The 17371-nt window shown below is 47.0% G+C and overlaps 1 protein-coding gene across 4 annotated transcripts in view; it reads right to left on the bottom strand.

The window, feature by feature from the left end:
- Positions 1 to 16896, bottom strand: part of WDR59 (WD repeat domain 59) — a 46590-nt gene extending 29694 nt beyond the window's left edge. Inside the window, exons 1-10 of one of the 4 annotated variants that reach the window (XM_032447120.1) lie at positions 16707 to 16797; positions 16287 to 16390; positions 12901 to 12950; positions 10875 to 11010; positions 7781 to 7866; positions 6854 to 6934; positions 4889 to 4926; positions 2764 to 2852; positions 1747 to 1863; positions 717 to 794 (exon numbers count right to left, since the gene is read on the bottom strand). In XM_032447120.1, the coding sequence (XP_032303011.1) occupies positions 717 to 794; positions 1747 to 1863; positions 2764 to 2852; positions 4889 to 4926; positions 6854 to 6934; positions 7781 to 7866; positions 10875 to 11010; positions 12901 to 12941 (666 nt within the window). In that variant the 5' untranslated portion in view covers positions 12942 to 12950; positions 16287 to 16390; positions 16707 to 16797. Of the gene's footprint in view, positions 1 to 716; positions 795 to 1746; positions 1864 to 2763; positions 2853 to 4888; positions 4927 to 6853; positions 6935 to 7780; positions 7867 to 10874; positions 11011 to 12900; positions 12951 to 16286; positions 16391 to 16706 lie in introns of all 4 variants that reach the window. The other 3 variants (XM_032447119.1, XM_015873603.2, XM_015873604.2) reach the window with 3 other exon arrangements.
- Between the last annotated feature and the right edge of the window lie 475 nt (positions 16897 to 17371).

The raw sequence follows: 17371 nt of genomic DNA, 5'->3' as shown, positions 1-17371 counted from the left end.
TGAAGCAGCTGCAGCATCGACTTTTCACATGGGATCCTTACTGGAGTTTGCCATGCGCTCTAAGAACTGCTTCCTAGGGACTGAGCCCTGGCAGCTACTCACAGTCGTGACTCTCAGAGGAACACTATAAACCATTCTTACAGTCCCACAAGGGGATGTGGAAAGGGGACCAAAGCCCCAAGAGAAGTACTCACTTCAGGACATATTCAGATGTCCAGAGAAGAGAACAGGTATGACTAATGTTAAAAGCCTTAGCTTCACATAGCTATGCACTTGCTCTATCAAAAAGCACTACTTCTTGGATATGACACGCTATGCTATAAGAGCCCCACATGCCACAACTGGAGATTTGGGGAACAGAGGAAGCCCCCAGACAGGGCAAACATCTGTGCTACGTGTAACAGTGCTGGACATGAGTGAAAAAATAGGACAGCAAGAGCAGCAGCTGCTTTCCAAGCCTCCTGCTCCCAGAGCCAATCACTCACACCTGAGTTTCATCCCCAACAGGATGACACCAAAGACTGTGATCTCACACTGCCAGTGATTTCTTCTCCTGAATGCCCCAACTGTAGGCATGACTTTCCCATAAGGGACTTTAAAATCAATTTAACACCAAGTGGAAGTGTCAAGAAGCACTGCAGCAGTTCTTTATTTAACACGCCTTCATGAATTTGCTCTCACAGTACAAGTGGGGCTGGTGGGTGTTTCTCACTCACCGTGTATCTTGCCTTCCAGACAGGAACCTGGCAGGGAAGGATATTGAGGTATTTCCGAGGCTGACGGTAATCCCAGAACTTCAAAAGGAAAACAACAAAAAAAAGCCCAAACCAGACAACAAAACCATAAAACAAAGGCACAAGTTAGCTGGCCATACTTTTAAGCTGCAGCTTTCTATGCTGCTGTAGATATAACATATAATGGGGTGAGAAATATGCCAGGGTGCACAAGCATTATTAGTAACCCCATTCATAAACAACAGAGATGGCCCCAAAGGATGAATACCAAGTGATCAGCACCTGGCAGCAGCTCTTAGAAAACAAGTGACTTGGGGTCATGTCCACAGCGATCACAGCTTGAGTAATTAGAGCATGGAGACAGGGAGGCTGCTCAGGCATTCAGAGCTACGAGGTACCCTGCAGGTCTGGACTAACCCATGTGCCAGTCCAGACTGGAGGAGGCCCACCTTGCTGCTACTGCCAATTCTGTAATGAATAATCTAACCTTTTGCTTTGATAGAATACACATCAATTGCATTCACCTCAGACCTTGGCTAAAGGTGAATAAATCTCATTTGGCTGACATACCAAGCACACTATTCCCCCCCCCAAGTAAGGCTCTGCATAGCAACGCTTGCAGACATATTGAAAACCCAATTTGACATGAGTTTGAGAACCTCGGGGGCTGGAGGATGTCTCCCACCAAGTTGCCATAATCAGCTTGAGGCTGGCAACTCCACATCTTGGGAAGGAGGCACTGCTGGCAAGCAACAGGCAGAGGCAGCTGTTTTCAGTTTCAAATCACTGCAGCTATGTTAACTATGGCAAGCACACGTGCACCCATCCTGCAACCACTTCTTTGCGTCTCCTCTGTACACACAGCCTTGCTTCAATACAAACAGGCTGCCAGAAAACAGACATAAGGATCCAGATCTTGCCAATGGCAAGCACTGCCCAGCACATCAGCAGAAGGAAATCTGCTCTGCCAACCTGATGCCTCCCAGGCAAAAGTCCCAGAAGCAATACTTACCCTGACAGAGTTGTCCTGGCTGGAAGTGGCCAGCGTGTACTCATTGTCAGGATGCCAGTCCAGACCATGGATTTTAGAGAGATGAGCTGCTAAGTATTCTACTGCAGTGCTGGGTTTCTGGAAGGAGAAACATTTTCCTTCTCAGCAAAGGGCTTCTGAAATTTGGTCTAACTCTTTGGCATAAAAAGCGTCACTTTAACAAGGGCAGGTGGTAGAACACCCTCCTGCCAGGGGAAGGCACTAGCTCAGTAAAACAGCTGAAGGAAAGGGGCTGTGAAAGGTGAGGTGAATTCCACAGTCACCAAGTGCAGCCCAGCACCACACTTTTATGTTCAGTAACATAGTTAAGTACTCTGAGATCAGCAGCAAAACATAAATGGGCATAATTAATGATCAGAGGGAAGGAGCACCCCTCCTGCTAAAGAAAGGTTGAGGAAACTGAGCTTGCTCAGCCTGGAAAAGAGAAGGTTGCAGAGAGACTTCATGGCAACCTTCCAGTTCTTAAAAGGAACTTTAAGCAGGAGGGGAAATAACTTTTTACATGGGCAGGTAGTGATAGAACTAGAGGGAATGTTTTTAAACTAAAAGAGAGGAGATTTAGGTCAGATGTTATGCGATAATGCTTTACCCAGCAGCTAGTGAGACCCAGACACAAGCTGCCCAGAGAAGCAGTGGATGCTCCATCCCTGAAGGCATTTGAAGCTAAGTTGGACAGGATCCTGGGCCTTGATCTAGTGGGTGGCAATCTGCTCATAGCAGGAGGCTGGACTTGGATGAGCTTTTAAGTCCCTTCAGTCCAAACCACTCTATGATTCTATGATAATTTCTGGGGAGGGATGTTATCAACACGTTCTCTTCTGTCTCCTGGGTTCTAGACTCCCTTATTTAAAATCACCCCATAGAAGAGACTGCGGATAAAGCAGTAACTTTTTCCCCAATATTTATCTGTGATCAGAGGGAAGTCTGCATATGGGAAGCAGAAATCTGCACATTCACTTCAAGAGACCATCAACTCACCCTTTTGTCCCATATTCTGACATCCCCATCATGGCTTGTTGCTAAACAGTTGGCATTCTTCTTGTTCCATTTGACCTGGGAAGCTCCAGCTGCAGTACAAACAAAGCAGGTCAAAATGATCGATTAAGAAGTGACACAGCACGCTCCTTACCCATTCTTAGAGCTGCTCCTAGCACAAGGCAGTTCAGAGGAAAACTATCCCAGAAGCCAGCATGAAGAGTAGCATGAAAATGAATAACCTCTGATTTCTGACCTTTGTGTTTGTGCACTGAAGACACTGAAGCAAGTGTGTTCCAACTGCACGCTTACTGCACCATGGGCTGCACTGGATTAAGACACTTGTGCCCATTAGGTCATATGGAGCAACCTCCAGATGAGAACTGCACATTCATTACTCCTCTCCTCAGACCCTCCCATTTTCATTTAAGCTATCTCCCAATTCTCAGAGCTGGGATTCATCTGACTTGCCAACACCCTCTGTACAACCAGATGCCACACAGGGCACCAGTAATACTGGTCTATTATTAGAGATGTGGGAGAAGACTGCAGTGCACCCACACTGGGTGCACCAGAAGGCCAACCTAAGAAACTGTAAAAAACACACCACAAATCAAAGACATAACACAGTAAAGAAACTGTGAGATGGTCCAGGAATTATGAGGGACTCAGTCAAAGACCTAAAATCAGAAGCTGGTTGGAAGTTTCCTATACCAAACTTTGGTCAATGTGGATTGCTCAGACGTTGTAAGAAAAATACACGTTCTGTTCATTCTTATTCTGCCAACATTTTCCAAATACTTTAAGCCATAAGAAAGGTGAGGTTCAATGAGAAATCTGAATGGATCTCCTAGCCTGCTTCTATGCCTTCATGACCTATCTCCTGCTGCACATTAGCAGATTCATCCTGTCAGTCTGACTAAAAGCCAGTCCAAGGGTAAAGAGCCGCCAAGAAGCTGCCACTTGATTGAGCTGATCCACTCACTGAAGGGTACACAAATGTCTGGACTAGCACTAAACAAATTCAGGCATGGGAGGAAGGAGGCTAGGTACTGAGCTGGCTCAGCTGACCTATGAAATCTCACCCCAGGCACCAGAACAGAGTGCTGCCTGTCTCTTATTTACTATGATTTTAGCTGCTTTTCTCCAATCCAGAAAGGTTTCTGCACTGCTGTGGTTGTGAGGTTTACCAGCTGGGAGGGATGGGGGAGTCACTGCAGGTGTGCAGCCAAAGGAAATCTAAGCAGTAGAACACAAGATACACGTTATGAGGACTACTGCAGCACCGAGAACACTAACTCATGAAAAGGACAAGTTCTGCTTGTCATCCATACCTTGCTCCACTCCAACAGGCTGCTGGTCAGAATGGACACAGCACTTGCCAGCAGGCAGCATCGCAGGTGGCTAAACTGGACACTGCCAACAGCCACAACAACTGCCTTTCCAGAGCAACTACAGCTCACAGAAAGCATCTTCACGTCATTGCTGCAGCTACCAGCACAACATGCTCCAGCAAAGCACCTAGCCAGGGGGTAGGCTGGGCAGATGGCAGCATTCAGTACCGCTGCCTGGAGCATGGTTTAGATTCTCAATTCAATCAAACATAAAAGGAAGGGAGAAATTGCAGGCAATACAGAGAAGACAAGCAGTGTGGTTAAGCAGGGTAGAAGTTGATCGTATTTAGAAGGTACACGTGCAGTTTGACTGCCCTGCTGAAGGTTTCAGGTACTTAATTTCATCAGTCTTTCACTGATGAAAGTCTTTCCAGCTTTTAAACAACACCAATGAGTTCATTTTTCCTTCTGTTTCCATGCCACAAACCCCACAACTCCAACTGGCAGGCAGCAAAGAAATGCAGAACCATCTTCCATCCACTCCTAAAAAGCAACAGCACAAGGAAATTTCTGCACTTCACCCTTATTTCACATCCCTTCTGCATTCTGCTCCTCTAGCAGGAGCTGTGAACTGAAGCCTCTCAAGCTGCTCCTACACAGGACAATCACACATGGTGGCACTTCCACTATGTCAGGCCACAGAGCATGGAAAAAGGGAGAAATAATAGTAGAGGCACACAACGCTGAATTTAGATATTAAGCATGTCTGTATCACACATACGCGGCATACTTACCCACTGCAGAGAGTGAGACTGTAGGCTTCCTGGTGTCTCTGAAATACAACATGGATAAAGTGAGTACCATGGCACAGACAAGCAAGTCCAACCTCCCAGTGAGCTCCTCACTGTTCCAGGACTAATTTTATTGTTGCCTCTTGGGGGTTAAAGCTCCTTCTGCTTATTTAAGTGATAAGTCTAGAGCTGAAATATGTCACATTAAATGGAATAAACAAAGAGGTAACCAGCTGAAGGACAACAGTCATTATTGCCACAAAGCACAGCAGCACAGTCAGGCCTTAAGAAGGAGATGTAGGGGACATGAAGGAAGATGAACACATGTACAAGGTGGCATGGTGCTACTGGGCAGGCAAAGGGAACACTGGGTTCACTGAAGTGTTGCCACAGGAGGCAACAAAACAGCTTTTCCCAGAAAGACTAAAAGGAACAAACAGCAGCTGAAAAACTCAGCAAAAGCCACTGCTGTGTTTGTCAGGTCCCCGTACATCTTAAATCAAGGCAGATGGAGAAGAGACTTCAGAGTAGAGGCTTCATGTCTGTGATACAATAACAAAATTAATAGGAAATAAAGCCAGCTGCACAGACAGATCAATTTCTGCGGCGGTATAAACCAGTGTGGCACCACAACAACATGCAGCAGCTGGGACATGAATCTAGGCAATAATTCAACTCTTGACACGCTTATCAGGAAGTTATCTGCCCCTTCATGAAAAATACCACTGGAAACAAGGAATATTGCCTTTGACTTGCTAGGCTGCTGAACAGCAGAATGTTTTCTGAAATGAACTGCACCTCTTCCACTAAGAATTTCTGCCTAACCCGAAAGTTTTTTTGCACAAAGTGGGGAACTTCAGCTACCCTTCCTGCAGGGTTATCTCCCTGGGGCTTCATCAGAGACAGCTGCTTCACCAGGATGTTCCTTTTGCTGGAGGCCAGCAGCCCTTAGATCTCATGGCCCCCAGGAAGCTGAGCCATTATTAGCACACGTGGGATGTAGAGGTTAGTCAGAAATCATCTGAGCAGGCATTTTTGGACAAGTGATACAAGTAAAGACAAACTGCTGGAAGGGCACAATAGAGTTAAATCAGGGCTTCCAATAACAGCCTTAAGAGACTTCTTTTTTTTTGCTTGATACTAAGATAGCATGGCAGGAAAAACACAACTACCAGTTATTGTCTCGCTCTGCCTTTTAATTACACATTAATAATATATTGTCATTCTCAAGCACCATTTAACCAAGGATGTAAGTGCTTCATAGGAGCTAAGCAAGCCTCAGGGTACCCTGGTGCAGTGGGGTTATGTAATTATCCTTCTATTATAACTGAGCAAGGAAGGCAGAGAGGAACAAAGTGACTTGCCAGGGGTCATAAAGCGCTGCTGTATGGCCAGCAAGGCAATCCAGGAGCATCAGTACCAGCTCCTTATTTCTCAGGTTTAGAATGTGAGGTTTTAACATTGGTGGGTTTGGACAGATCTGTTACTGTAAAATTACTCAGGATAGATAGCACCATGAATCCAGGGAAGTCACAAACAAGAAAAGGTTCCCAACTGCTGCTCCCACTGCTGAGGGAGTATCAGCCACAGTCACTGCATTTAGATGAAAACAACTTTAGAATATTGAAATGATGTTTATTCATCGAGCTCAAGGGGGAAAAAAAAACGTTGAGGAAAATGCCTGAGTTCCAAGAAAAGCTTCCAAGGAAAGATCTGTAGTAGTTAAGGAGATAAGCCAGTTGGTATTGCTGCCAATCAGAGCACCTATCAGAATACCAATCAGAATACCTATCTGCTTCCCTTCATTGACTCTGAGCTGGCCTTAAAGCAGCTGCTGTTTGAGGCTATGGAAGTACATGTAGACCCTGAAAGCATGGCCAAAAGCAGCACCCTCAGCACGGGCAAGCTGCAAATTATGGAAACAAGCCCAGTGATCTCCCTGCAGTGCAGAAGTATCCTGATTCTTACTTGATGTCCCAGATGTAGATGTATGTGTCAACAGAACTGGTGACCAGCAGGTCTGGTTCAAACACTGACCAGTCCAAGTCACTGCAAATACAAAGAAATAGTAGGTCAACAGAGAAAAGCATCATTAGCAGCTATGTCTTGCAGGCTCCAGTACATTTATTTGACAAATTCACAGCTACTCCATGACTTCCACTCAAACTTTTCAAGTAAAAAGCAAGATCTTAATCATTTCTCTAGGTAAATTCCAAGAAGCACTGAAAAGCTTCTAAGTAAATTCCAGAGAAACATCATCCTAGCCCTGAACTTTATAGCTATCCTGAGTGTTCTCTTTCCTCCACAGGAAAAGGCACACCATCTCAGTGAGTTCCCAGTTATCACATATTGGTGGCACCAACCCTTCATTCTGGAATGCAAATGAGTTGGGCTCACCTGGGACACAAACAGCCTCCAGGCAGCCCAAACAACTGCCATTTCAATCTACTGCCTGAAGTCAGGACCTGGAGTAAGACAATGCTACTAAAGCGTACCCTTAGAACTACAGGCAGAGATCTCTCAAGCACCTCTAACTCAGTGAGAACTTCATCTTTGGGGTTATTTGCTTTAATTCAGCTGCTACCACACAGAAATATGGCTGGGATTCAATTTAATAAGCATGGTGCTGTTTCCCCAATGATGGCTGCTGTTCATTACAAGGACAGTTGCCTAAGGCGATGACACAGGAGCTATCGAAGGCTAAACTAATATGCTGGGGAGAGCCAATTCACATCTGCCAGCTTCTCCAAATGGGAAAGTAAGATGGGGCAGGAGGGACAGTGAATAAAATGAAGCTCAGAGTAGAGCCTGAGTAGTGCCAGGACTGAACTATTCATCTGCTATGAAACAACCCAGTTTTCCACCCAGCAGCTCACAGCACCACTTGTTCCTCACCTGATTACACGCGTGTGTCCCTGCAATGACGTGCAAACTTCCCCATTACCTTCCTTCCACTTATACAGGTCAACTCGCTGGTTGCTCTGAAATACAAAGGAAAAAGTCACTGTACCAGGCAAACAAGGCAGGACAGGAATCCTCATGTCATGACCAGGATCCCTTCCCTTTGAATATCCTGCTAGCAATCGGTCCCGCTGTGAACAACAAAGCCCTTGCTTGACCAAAAGCAGAACAAAGATGAACACACAGGCTGCAAGGCCCCTCAAGAGCCTACACTCCAATCATAACCACTCAAAATTGGAGATAAGAACAGGAAAAAACCACATTACAAAACAATTCCATAAACTGATGTTCTCAGAACTTTTATTTCTTAACAACAAGCTGTAACTGCGGGCAACAGGCAGGCATATTTTCTCTGCAGGAATAGCCTGGCAGCATGTTCACGTTCACAACCAGTTTTCAGCAAAGGGAATGATGGATCACCGCTGGTCCTCCTCAGCTCTCCCTCGATTCCCTTCTGCAATAATCAGGGCCGCTGCCAAATGAGAACAGCACAGTCTAATGGTTTCAGGGTCACCTCCTCAAGGGTACTTCCATTTTGCCAGTTCAGGAAAAACTAGAAGATGTAAGCATTTATCACTAGCTGCAAACCACAGGAGCAAACCGAATGAATCAATGACAACATTATTCAGGGTTTCTTCACTCATTCCAGGAATAAACTCCCCAACCCCCAAACACAGCCACACCATTACTTGAAACTAACCATTGTATTTTCAGTCCATGTTCTGTCCTACTGAAAATTCACTTCAGCTCATGTCAACTCTCACCTTTATGAGACAGAAATTGCCTTTTTGGGTGCCTACATAGTACCGAGCCCAGCAGGTCTTGAGCTGTGACTGTAAATTCACAAACAAAAGCCAAAATAGACTCACAGAATATCCCCAATTGGAAATGACCCATAAGGACCATTGAGTCCAACTCCTGACTCCACACAGAACCAAATAAGTGAGTCCCTCACTTCCAAGTGCACAGGCAGACAGAGGTAAAGATAACAGAGAACAGCCAAATCTTACATTTTGTGGCTTTTTTTTTTCTACCCCAAAGCAAATTCTTAAGAGCCTGAGCTAGCAGATAAAACACCCCAGCCTTCCCTGAAATGGGAGGTCTCCTCCCAGCTCATCAATAATATAACTGCATTTCTCTAATAGCTCACAGAAGGGCTGCAGAAGAGCTTGGGGCAAGGAAAACTGCTTGCATGTTTCTCATTGAAAGAAGGACTGAAAGGGATAGACTGAAATTACCCAATGGAATTTGCCCAGGACCCCAGAGCTGATGCTACATGATAAGAATGTCCAGAAGTTTCATAGGCTCTTAGTGGGAAGTACTGCCTGTAGCAGGAGTGGTGGGATGACAGCTCTTTCCACCAGCAGCACTTCTAGAAAAGGGCTTTCAAAAAAGTGCTTCTCCTGATAAGTATCAGCATATTCCTCCAACCATTTAATCATCCTCCTGTTCAAGCATTTTTGACCACACAAAAGGAGTAACAAGGATCTAGAATGGAAAACAACAGCATTTCTGAAACTGGCTCCGTATCTCCGTATGACAGCCTCAGCAGAGGACACACAGAGGACTGAAGGCCAGAAGCAGCACACTGCACCTCCACAGAACTGAATCCAAGCTAAGTTGCCTTCCTAATATAACTTTACTCCCATAGGTACAGCTTTACATAAACACATCAACACTGCCTCCAGACTTGACCTGGGACACAGACCTGATACCTTCCACTTATAAACAAGGCAGGCTAAATTCCAGTCCTGAGATAGGGCCACATTAGGACCAAAAAGCCAGCTAGATGGTTAAGGAAGTGATCCTGATCCAAAATAGAAAGCTGTCTGATGTTATCTTGGGGATTTGCTATCTGATGTGCATCTGTTCCCACTTGCAGGAAGGTCCTGCTCAGACTGGGCATAACCAATCACTGAATATTGCATTCACAGGGTGTTTGAAAAGATTTCCTGCTCTACTCACAACCTGCACAGAGCATTCCTTATTTGCTTTTGCTTTTCATATGCCATATTCAGAAGTGGCACCAAAGGACACCATCTGGCAAGGTTTGTTAGCCCTCCACTTAGAAGATGACAGCTGCAGAAGGCACCTGAAAGATGTCAGTCTGATACCAGAGCTAGGAGGAGAAAACACTGATCCACTGATTCACTTTAAAGACCACCTTTAACTTCAATAATAGTTCCAGAAAGAAAATGAACAAAAATCATCTTCAACTGAGCTTTCACAAAATAACTGAAGAAACTTTCACAACTTACTTTTTTCAGGACTCATCTATAAAAACAGAAGTAACTCAGCAAACACCTTGACAATAGGCTGCACCCAGCTAGTGCCAGCAGCTATCAGCCCCAGTGCTGCAGCTGAGCATGCTGCGTGAACAAGCTACATAGTGCCACAGACAGAGACCAGAGCTAAGAACTGCACTCAAGTCTCAGATGGCCATTAGATCAGCACTGTTTAAACATGGCTTGCACTGGTGCTTCTTCACACCAGCTCATTTACTTCTCCACACATTCTACAAAAAGCCCTTGCTGACCCAGTCCCTGTCTTACAAGCCCAGCTTGTTACAGTGGTGAACCAGTATTGACTTGTGCTATTTACAGACTGCCTGGTGCACCACAGCCTGCCAGAAAGGCAGGGAGGCAAAAACAAAACAACACAGAGCAAGAAATTGAATACGTGCACAAATCTCATAACAGAATGGAGGTTAGAAACAGAACAACCCCTCCCCCTTCCTTCCTTCCTTCCTTCCTTCCAGAAGAGGTCTATATGGATGCCTGATTTATCTGGCAAGGTGCTTTATAAAACGCAAGGAAGCAAAACTAGGTTCAGCACTTGCTGACCAATCACTGAGAACTAGCAAGCCAAGTACCTCACCTCACCAGCAGTATATCAGAATTAGGCCTTCATCTTGCTACGAGACCTGCAGAGGCATCCAACGCCAGCTCCACACAGCCTTCCAAGTGTGCACAATTCTACCCATAAAAATCAGGGGAGCTCTACTGCTTTTAAGAATGAGTGAACTCACCGAAGCTGCAAAATAATACGCGTAGCTGTCGTGGGGGTTCCACTGCACCGCCCCAATGTCCCACTTGCTCTGTCGGGAGATCTTGCGATGGCCCTCATTTGGTGCATCCAGATTGACTATGTAGAGGAAGCGGCGGCTGCAAGGCACAGACACAAAGAGGTTGCACTGCACACGGCTGATCTCAAAAGCCCAGGCTCACATAGAGCTTACAACCAAGCTGAGGAGTGCCAAGGGAAGAGTTTCACACCACACATGAGAGCTCCTTCCTGACAATGCTACTTTTGGCAACAATTCCAAACAGACAACATTTAGAAACAAATAATGAAACAAAAACACTGGAAATCTGTAAATGCAACAGGCAGCTCAGACTACAGAAAACTTCAGATAAGCAGGACACAAAAGCAAGCACTGGGAAACGGTGCAAAGACATACAGGCACACTTTGCTGGACTAGTGCAATAGCAGAGAGGAGGCAGCTGAGACTGGGAGCACAGAATTACTGGCAGCACAGGAGCCAGCTTCCCCCTGCAGAGGCTGATCTGAGCAATTCAACAGGCCCCAACAAACACAGCTAAGGGTTTTCACAATGTGATGTCTGGGGACTTCTGCAGGCAGTACAAGCAGAACCACACAGAGCTAGTTCACCTGTATGAATGTGGGTGGACACAGCACTGCACTGACTTGGTTATATTGTTGACCTGAGCCAACTCCATATACAGAAGAGAGGTGTCTGCGTGCTGCTGAACATGGGCTCTGTTCCCTGCTGGACATGGCCAACTCCCCATAAGCTGGGTGAGATATTCCCTCCATGGTGTGATTTCATTTCTCAAACAAGATAAAGCTCCCAGAAATAACTGTGAGCTCACTGAACTCTAATGGAAGGCCAGTACCAAAACATATGGAACATATAATTAACCACATCAGCATCACGTGTGTCAGCTGTGCAGCAAGCATACAGCTGCTCTGAGCATCGAATTCTCCCAAGAGAAAGAACACAGAGGACACTTATGTTTCCTTTCCAGAACTAAGTCCCCAGGACAGGACTCCCTGCTCTGAACAGTGAAGATGCTGAGGCCTCTGAGGTTCCTATGCAGCTTTAAAAGAAAGGTGGCAAATCCTGAACAACTACTAGAGAATTCTGAAAAGCAGCTGGTCCTAACAACAGACTGCCCTCAGCACACTGCTGGCCCAAATAAACTTGAAACTGGGTGGGTGTGATGAAGACATATGCAGTTAGATCCAAACTAGCTGCTCAGCTGCTGCTCCTGTGCATGCATAACTGCTGGATGAAGGGCCAAGGCTCAGTATGGTGTGAAGTTTTTGTCAGCAGAACCACACATGCCCTCAGCAGCAAGCCACAACCAATGCAAAGCAAGCACGGTCCCTTGGTGTCTCCCTTTGATCTCACTGCAAGTCCTACAGCTGATTTATCAAAGACAGAGAGACATAAGGCAAAGAGACTAGCATGCACAGGAATGCATTACTGTCAGATCAGCTCTGCTAAGTCCTCACGAATGGAGGGGACAACCGTGAATTATGTAAAGGGAAATGGGAAAGCAGAAGTTAGAAAATAAGCCTGAGAAAACCAAGGCAGGGAGTGTTTGGTGCCTCATGAGCATCACCCTGTACTGAATCTATAAAGTAATAGGTCAGTGACAGAGAGGAGCTTGGCTCCTCTCACCAAGCACACCATGGGGGTCTTTGGGCAAACTTCATCTTAAGCAAATGACAATCTTTTTCAAGCAGAACCCAAACAGTGCTTTCTGATGCTTCACCTCCCACAGCAGATTTGGGGAAGCATACATCAATAAAGTCATAGCAGCATTTTATTTTGTTGTTATTGGCTTTAAACTCTGCATCCCACTGGAAATGTTCCCCAGAATCCTCTTTGTGAAGCCTTGAACAGAATTCAGCTGCACCTTTCCAAAACAATTCATCGGCCCTTCAGCTGAGGTCAGCCTGAAGGTTGCTGATTTGGCTTGTGGAAGTGACTGTCATACATTTCTAATGGGGATTGTCACACTCACCTTGATAGTACTGCATGCTGTCCTAGGCAGTCCACTGACATAGCAGTTGCCTGTTAAAGACAGAGAACAAGACTAAATTATACCTGTCAGGTCAGCTTCTTAGTCAAACACAGCTTTGGGGAGGAGCTCAGGAAAACCTGCAAGCTTATCTTCAAGGCATAAACTGCTCTAAGAGTCAAAACTGATATCTCTCAGGGGTGGCAAGAGTAACATCCCTTAAAGTTTCACGGATGGGTGACAGCACACAGCAGTCAATTTTAGAATGCAGGACAGCACAGAGAAAATACTCTTTTTTAGAACAGATGTTAGACAAGATGTGGCAAACACCATTTCAGGCACTCGCTTTGCTCTCTCTGCTCTGGCAATCACTGCTGCTGCCTTTCAATCAGCAATCTCACATAATCCCTATTAATCAACCTCTGCTCCTGCTCAGGGGCTTTTTCAGCCTCTCTCCTGTTGCAGGGCCAGATTTAATTACATATGAACAGGGAGATAAAAGTGCAGCCATTTGCGTGTGGCTGGTCTCCAAACAAGGGATGGCTGAGACGCATCTGAATTTACTCCTTGTGTAGGAGGCTAAGAGAGAACTTAAGCACCACTAGGAAAAAAAAAAAAACCCAAAAACTCAACCACCAAACAAAAAATGGTTTGAATGCTGTCACCCTCTCTCTGTTCAGGATGGAATTGGATGATGGATGACGATCTCATTTACTTGCCAACAGGATAAAGGAAAATCTGACTTGAAAAGCTGAGCAGTTCGTCCCATAAACATAGATACGTCTTCAAAGCAGTTCTAAGCATTCACAGTGCAAAAACAGAACATGCCCCGCACTCTTCAAACTCACTGCTGTAATCTTCAAAGCTAACTCTGAAGGCTGAGCATGTCTCTGCTGCTGTTGGCGGCTCTGCCAAGTACACTGAGCACAGATTCGACAAGACTTTGGGATGTCCCACAGCTGCTACTTACAAGCAGCACTTCAATCAGACAATACGACAATCCTGTTCCATTTCAATCACAGCTGCCAGATTAACCATCATAAAACCTGGTTTCTCCAACCATTCCGCAAGCTGCCTGCCCAGCACAGGAGGAAGGCTGCATCATTTGCTCGCAAGTGCCTCAGCTGAGGGAGAGACAGCTGCATCAGGGGTTGTTCTTCACCAAAGAGAAGAGATGTATCTACACCCCACCAGGCAAAGCTTCACTGCCTCTGCTACCTTCCTAGGTAGCAGATCTAGTTCTCCAGCAACTCTAAATGAGCAGCTGGTTTCTAAATCTCTAAATGGTAACAAGAGAATTCCAGCTTCCTAGATTTCCCTCGCAAAACAACAATGTGGGTTATTAAATTTATTAAGAAATCACTCAGGACAAGGAATTTCGCCCCAATTATGCATATTTCTCTTGTGATGACTTAGAATGAGGATTACTGAAACCATTACTGGAACCAGAGCTTTCTTATATGATGAAGTGCTCGTCAGCTGCCATATTTCACACAGATTTGGCCATCTTTCCCCAAAATGGAATAACACCAGTCAATTTAAAGTGATTGACCACTTTGTATACAAGTTTATTTCTCTAGCATTGGCACCAGAATCTCATAAATCCTTACCAGTAGTTTTTAATAATGAACATTGGTAAACTGTTTTTTCAGGCTCCAAATGTCATAAAATGTAATGAGTAATTAGAATGAAGTAAAAACCTTCACATGTCAGGTTGCTACTATCTGGGCGACAAATAAAGTCATTTTATGGTGAGATCTTCCCTACAATATTACAGTCTCTTATCCAGGCAACAGGAAAAAAAACCCAAGCAGCTGTCAGACGCATGCGATGTGCTTTGCATAATATGTCAGACTTCACAGCACAACTTTCCAGACAGGGGAAGCTGAAATGGAACAAAACAACCTGAAACTGCTGCTTTATCCTCAAACAAGAATTGAATTAGCTAGAATTACAGTTTATGAGTACCAGTTCCCTGAATAAGCACATGTGAAAAACACCTCTGAGCCTACAGGGCAAGCAGCATCTCAGCATCTCACCTTTTCATACCTGATCTTACATACATTTTGAATCTAGCCTCGTTATCCCTCTTCACCTGAAATACAACAGACCAGCCTGATTTGCCAAGGCTTTCAAGAGTGACAAACTCTCAGCAAGACAAACCTGTGTAGCTGACTTCACTTCTCACTGAATTGCTACGCGTGGTTTGCAGCTGGATGTGGTAAGCTATACGCTCCTGCTAATAGCACAGACAGCCTGAGGAGAGCCTGCATGTCACACATCAGAAAAACATCAACTACTGCCTCTGTCAGTTTGTAAAGAAAGATGTCACCTGTGGCCAACACTGGCCCCAAGCTACTCTACCACTTTCAGCCAGAAGTGTTGCTGGTTGGGTGCTGTAGTTTTCACATAACACTCTGGCATGGAAAAATAAAGGTCACTTCTTGCATATATATCACACCTTTGACTCTCTGGAGTTGTGTCTGTTGTGTGGTAGGGATGTTGGAGACAGCACGGCCACCAGGCAGAGCTCTAGGTCTGTACAGGAGGCAATAGCTGGGCTGTTTCTATTTCTCAGGCTCAGGTTTCCTATCTGCAAAATTCTGGGAAAAAAAAACCAACAAACACTGAAATCCAAATGTGTAAATAAGTTCATCCTGAAACCAGCAGCCGAGCAGCCCTGGATACTGCAACTCTCTGGTTTCACATGAGAGCACAGGTGGGTCAGCCTGTTCCAGTGCGTCACCACCCCCTGGGTGAAAAACTTCCTCCTTATATCTAACCAAAACCTCCCCTGTCTCAGTTTAAAACCATTCCCCCTTGTCCTATCACTAAGGTAGGCACCAGCACCACAGCAACTGCTGCAGAGGGTTCAAACACCTGTTCCTCCCCACTCTGCTCCCACATGCAACTCATAATGAATAAGCAATCAAACCATGAGGCACATATCTCCTGAGCCAAATGTAATTTGAATCTCCTGTCTGGGAGTAAGTACATTCATATCTCAGCTTCCTGTGAGTAAATCCTCACCAAGAGACAGGACAGCTTTACACATTTCATCCAGGAGGAAAGCAAAACCAATGTCAAGCTGGTACTTACAGCCTACAACTGTAGGCTGGGTACAGGATGCAGGGGCCTGGCTGGGAATGGTGAGCACAGAGCTAACACTGATCTAGGATGCAAGGATGAACTGCAGACCTATTTATTGCTTTCTGGGTTTCCTGGGCTCTGCCACCAGACTCAGATCTGTGAGAGAAACGGCAATGCCACAACAAAATACCTTACTAAGAGAGTACATAATACAGTTTCTAACAGAGCACAGAAGGGAGCTCTGCTACAAGCAGCAATCTCAAAGCAAGAGCTGAACCCTCTGCTATCTCAACCCTAACCTGCTATTCCTGCTGACTGCGCTGTACCCAGCAAATAAGCTGCGACGGTCTCAGAGGAGAAATGAAGAGAGGGGTGAGGGACACGCGAATGTCTCCTAAGGGGCCTGCCAACAGAGATGGGTGAAACAAACAAGTTTAGAATCAACGCTGGAAATAAATCGCCTCGTGAATTAACGCGTTTCCCCGTGAACCGACGGCACCGCGAATCCCACGAGGACGTTCACTATCTCAGCACCCAGCTCACAGCCCTCACTGCGTTCTCGGAGCGGGGCACAGCCAGCAGGCCCAGACCGGGCCCTCCTCAGCACCCCCGCTCCCGCAGCCCTTCAGCCCGGCTCCAGCCCCACAGCCGCCATATGCGGACCACGAGGTCCGGCCCTGCGGCCCGGCTGGAGCTCGCCGCGCTCCTCAGGGCCCGACCTGGGCGTCGCGGAACTCCACCACCACATTCTCGCTGCTCCAGCGCGCCGCCATCTTAAGCCGCCCCAGCAACGCCCCGACGCCGGGCCCTGCGGGGCGGGGCCGCGTGGCGCGGGTGCCGCTGGGATTTGTAGTCACGGAGCGCCCCGCTCCGCGCCTCAGCCCGGCCCGGCCCCGCGGGATGCGGCGTCGCTCCGCGTGTAGGCCGCGCTGTGCGGCACGGCCAGTACAGGGCTGCGGGCAGCGCCGCGCGAGGCGGCTGGGCCTTGTTACCGTGTGAACGGAGATGACGGCCGTGCGGGACCCTACGGCCCCGTGCGGGAGCGGCCCGAGATCCCGGTGCCGCTCCGCGATGTTGGGCGGCAGCGCAGGGGTTAATGGCGGGGGGGGCCGTGCTGGGGGCGGGAGCATGCGTGCAGCCGGCAGCCATTGTCTCCGCGCGGCTCCAGCACCAGGCGGCGGCCGGCAGCGAGGCCGGGCCCGGCGCAGCCCCGCAGCCGCTGAGCCCCGCGGGACCGGCTCCGCCCGCCGCCCCCATGGGCCGCAGCTGATCGCCCGGCACGAGGGAGCCCCCCGCCCTTCGTCTCGGCCCCCCCCGGCTTCGGCGGTCTCGGCGGGCCCGGCGGGGGGGAAGGATGCCCGGGGCGGGGATGGGTTTTCGCCCG

The sequence above is a fragment of the Coturnix japonica genome, chromosome 11 (assembly GCF_001577835.2).
Source record: "Coturnix japonica isolate 7356 chromosome 11, Coturnix japonica 2.1, whole genome shotgun sequence".
NCBI lineage: Eukaryota > Metazoa > Chordata > Aves > Galliformes > Phasianidae > Coturnix > Coturnix japonica.
Note: the sequence above shows the minus strand (reverse complement) of the source record. Positions and strands in the feature narration are given on the sequence as shown.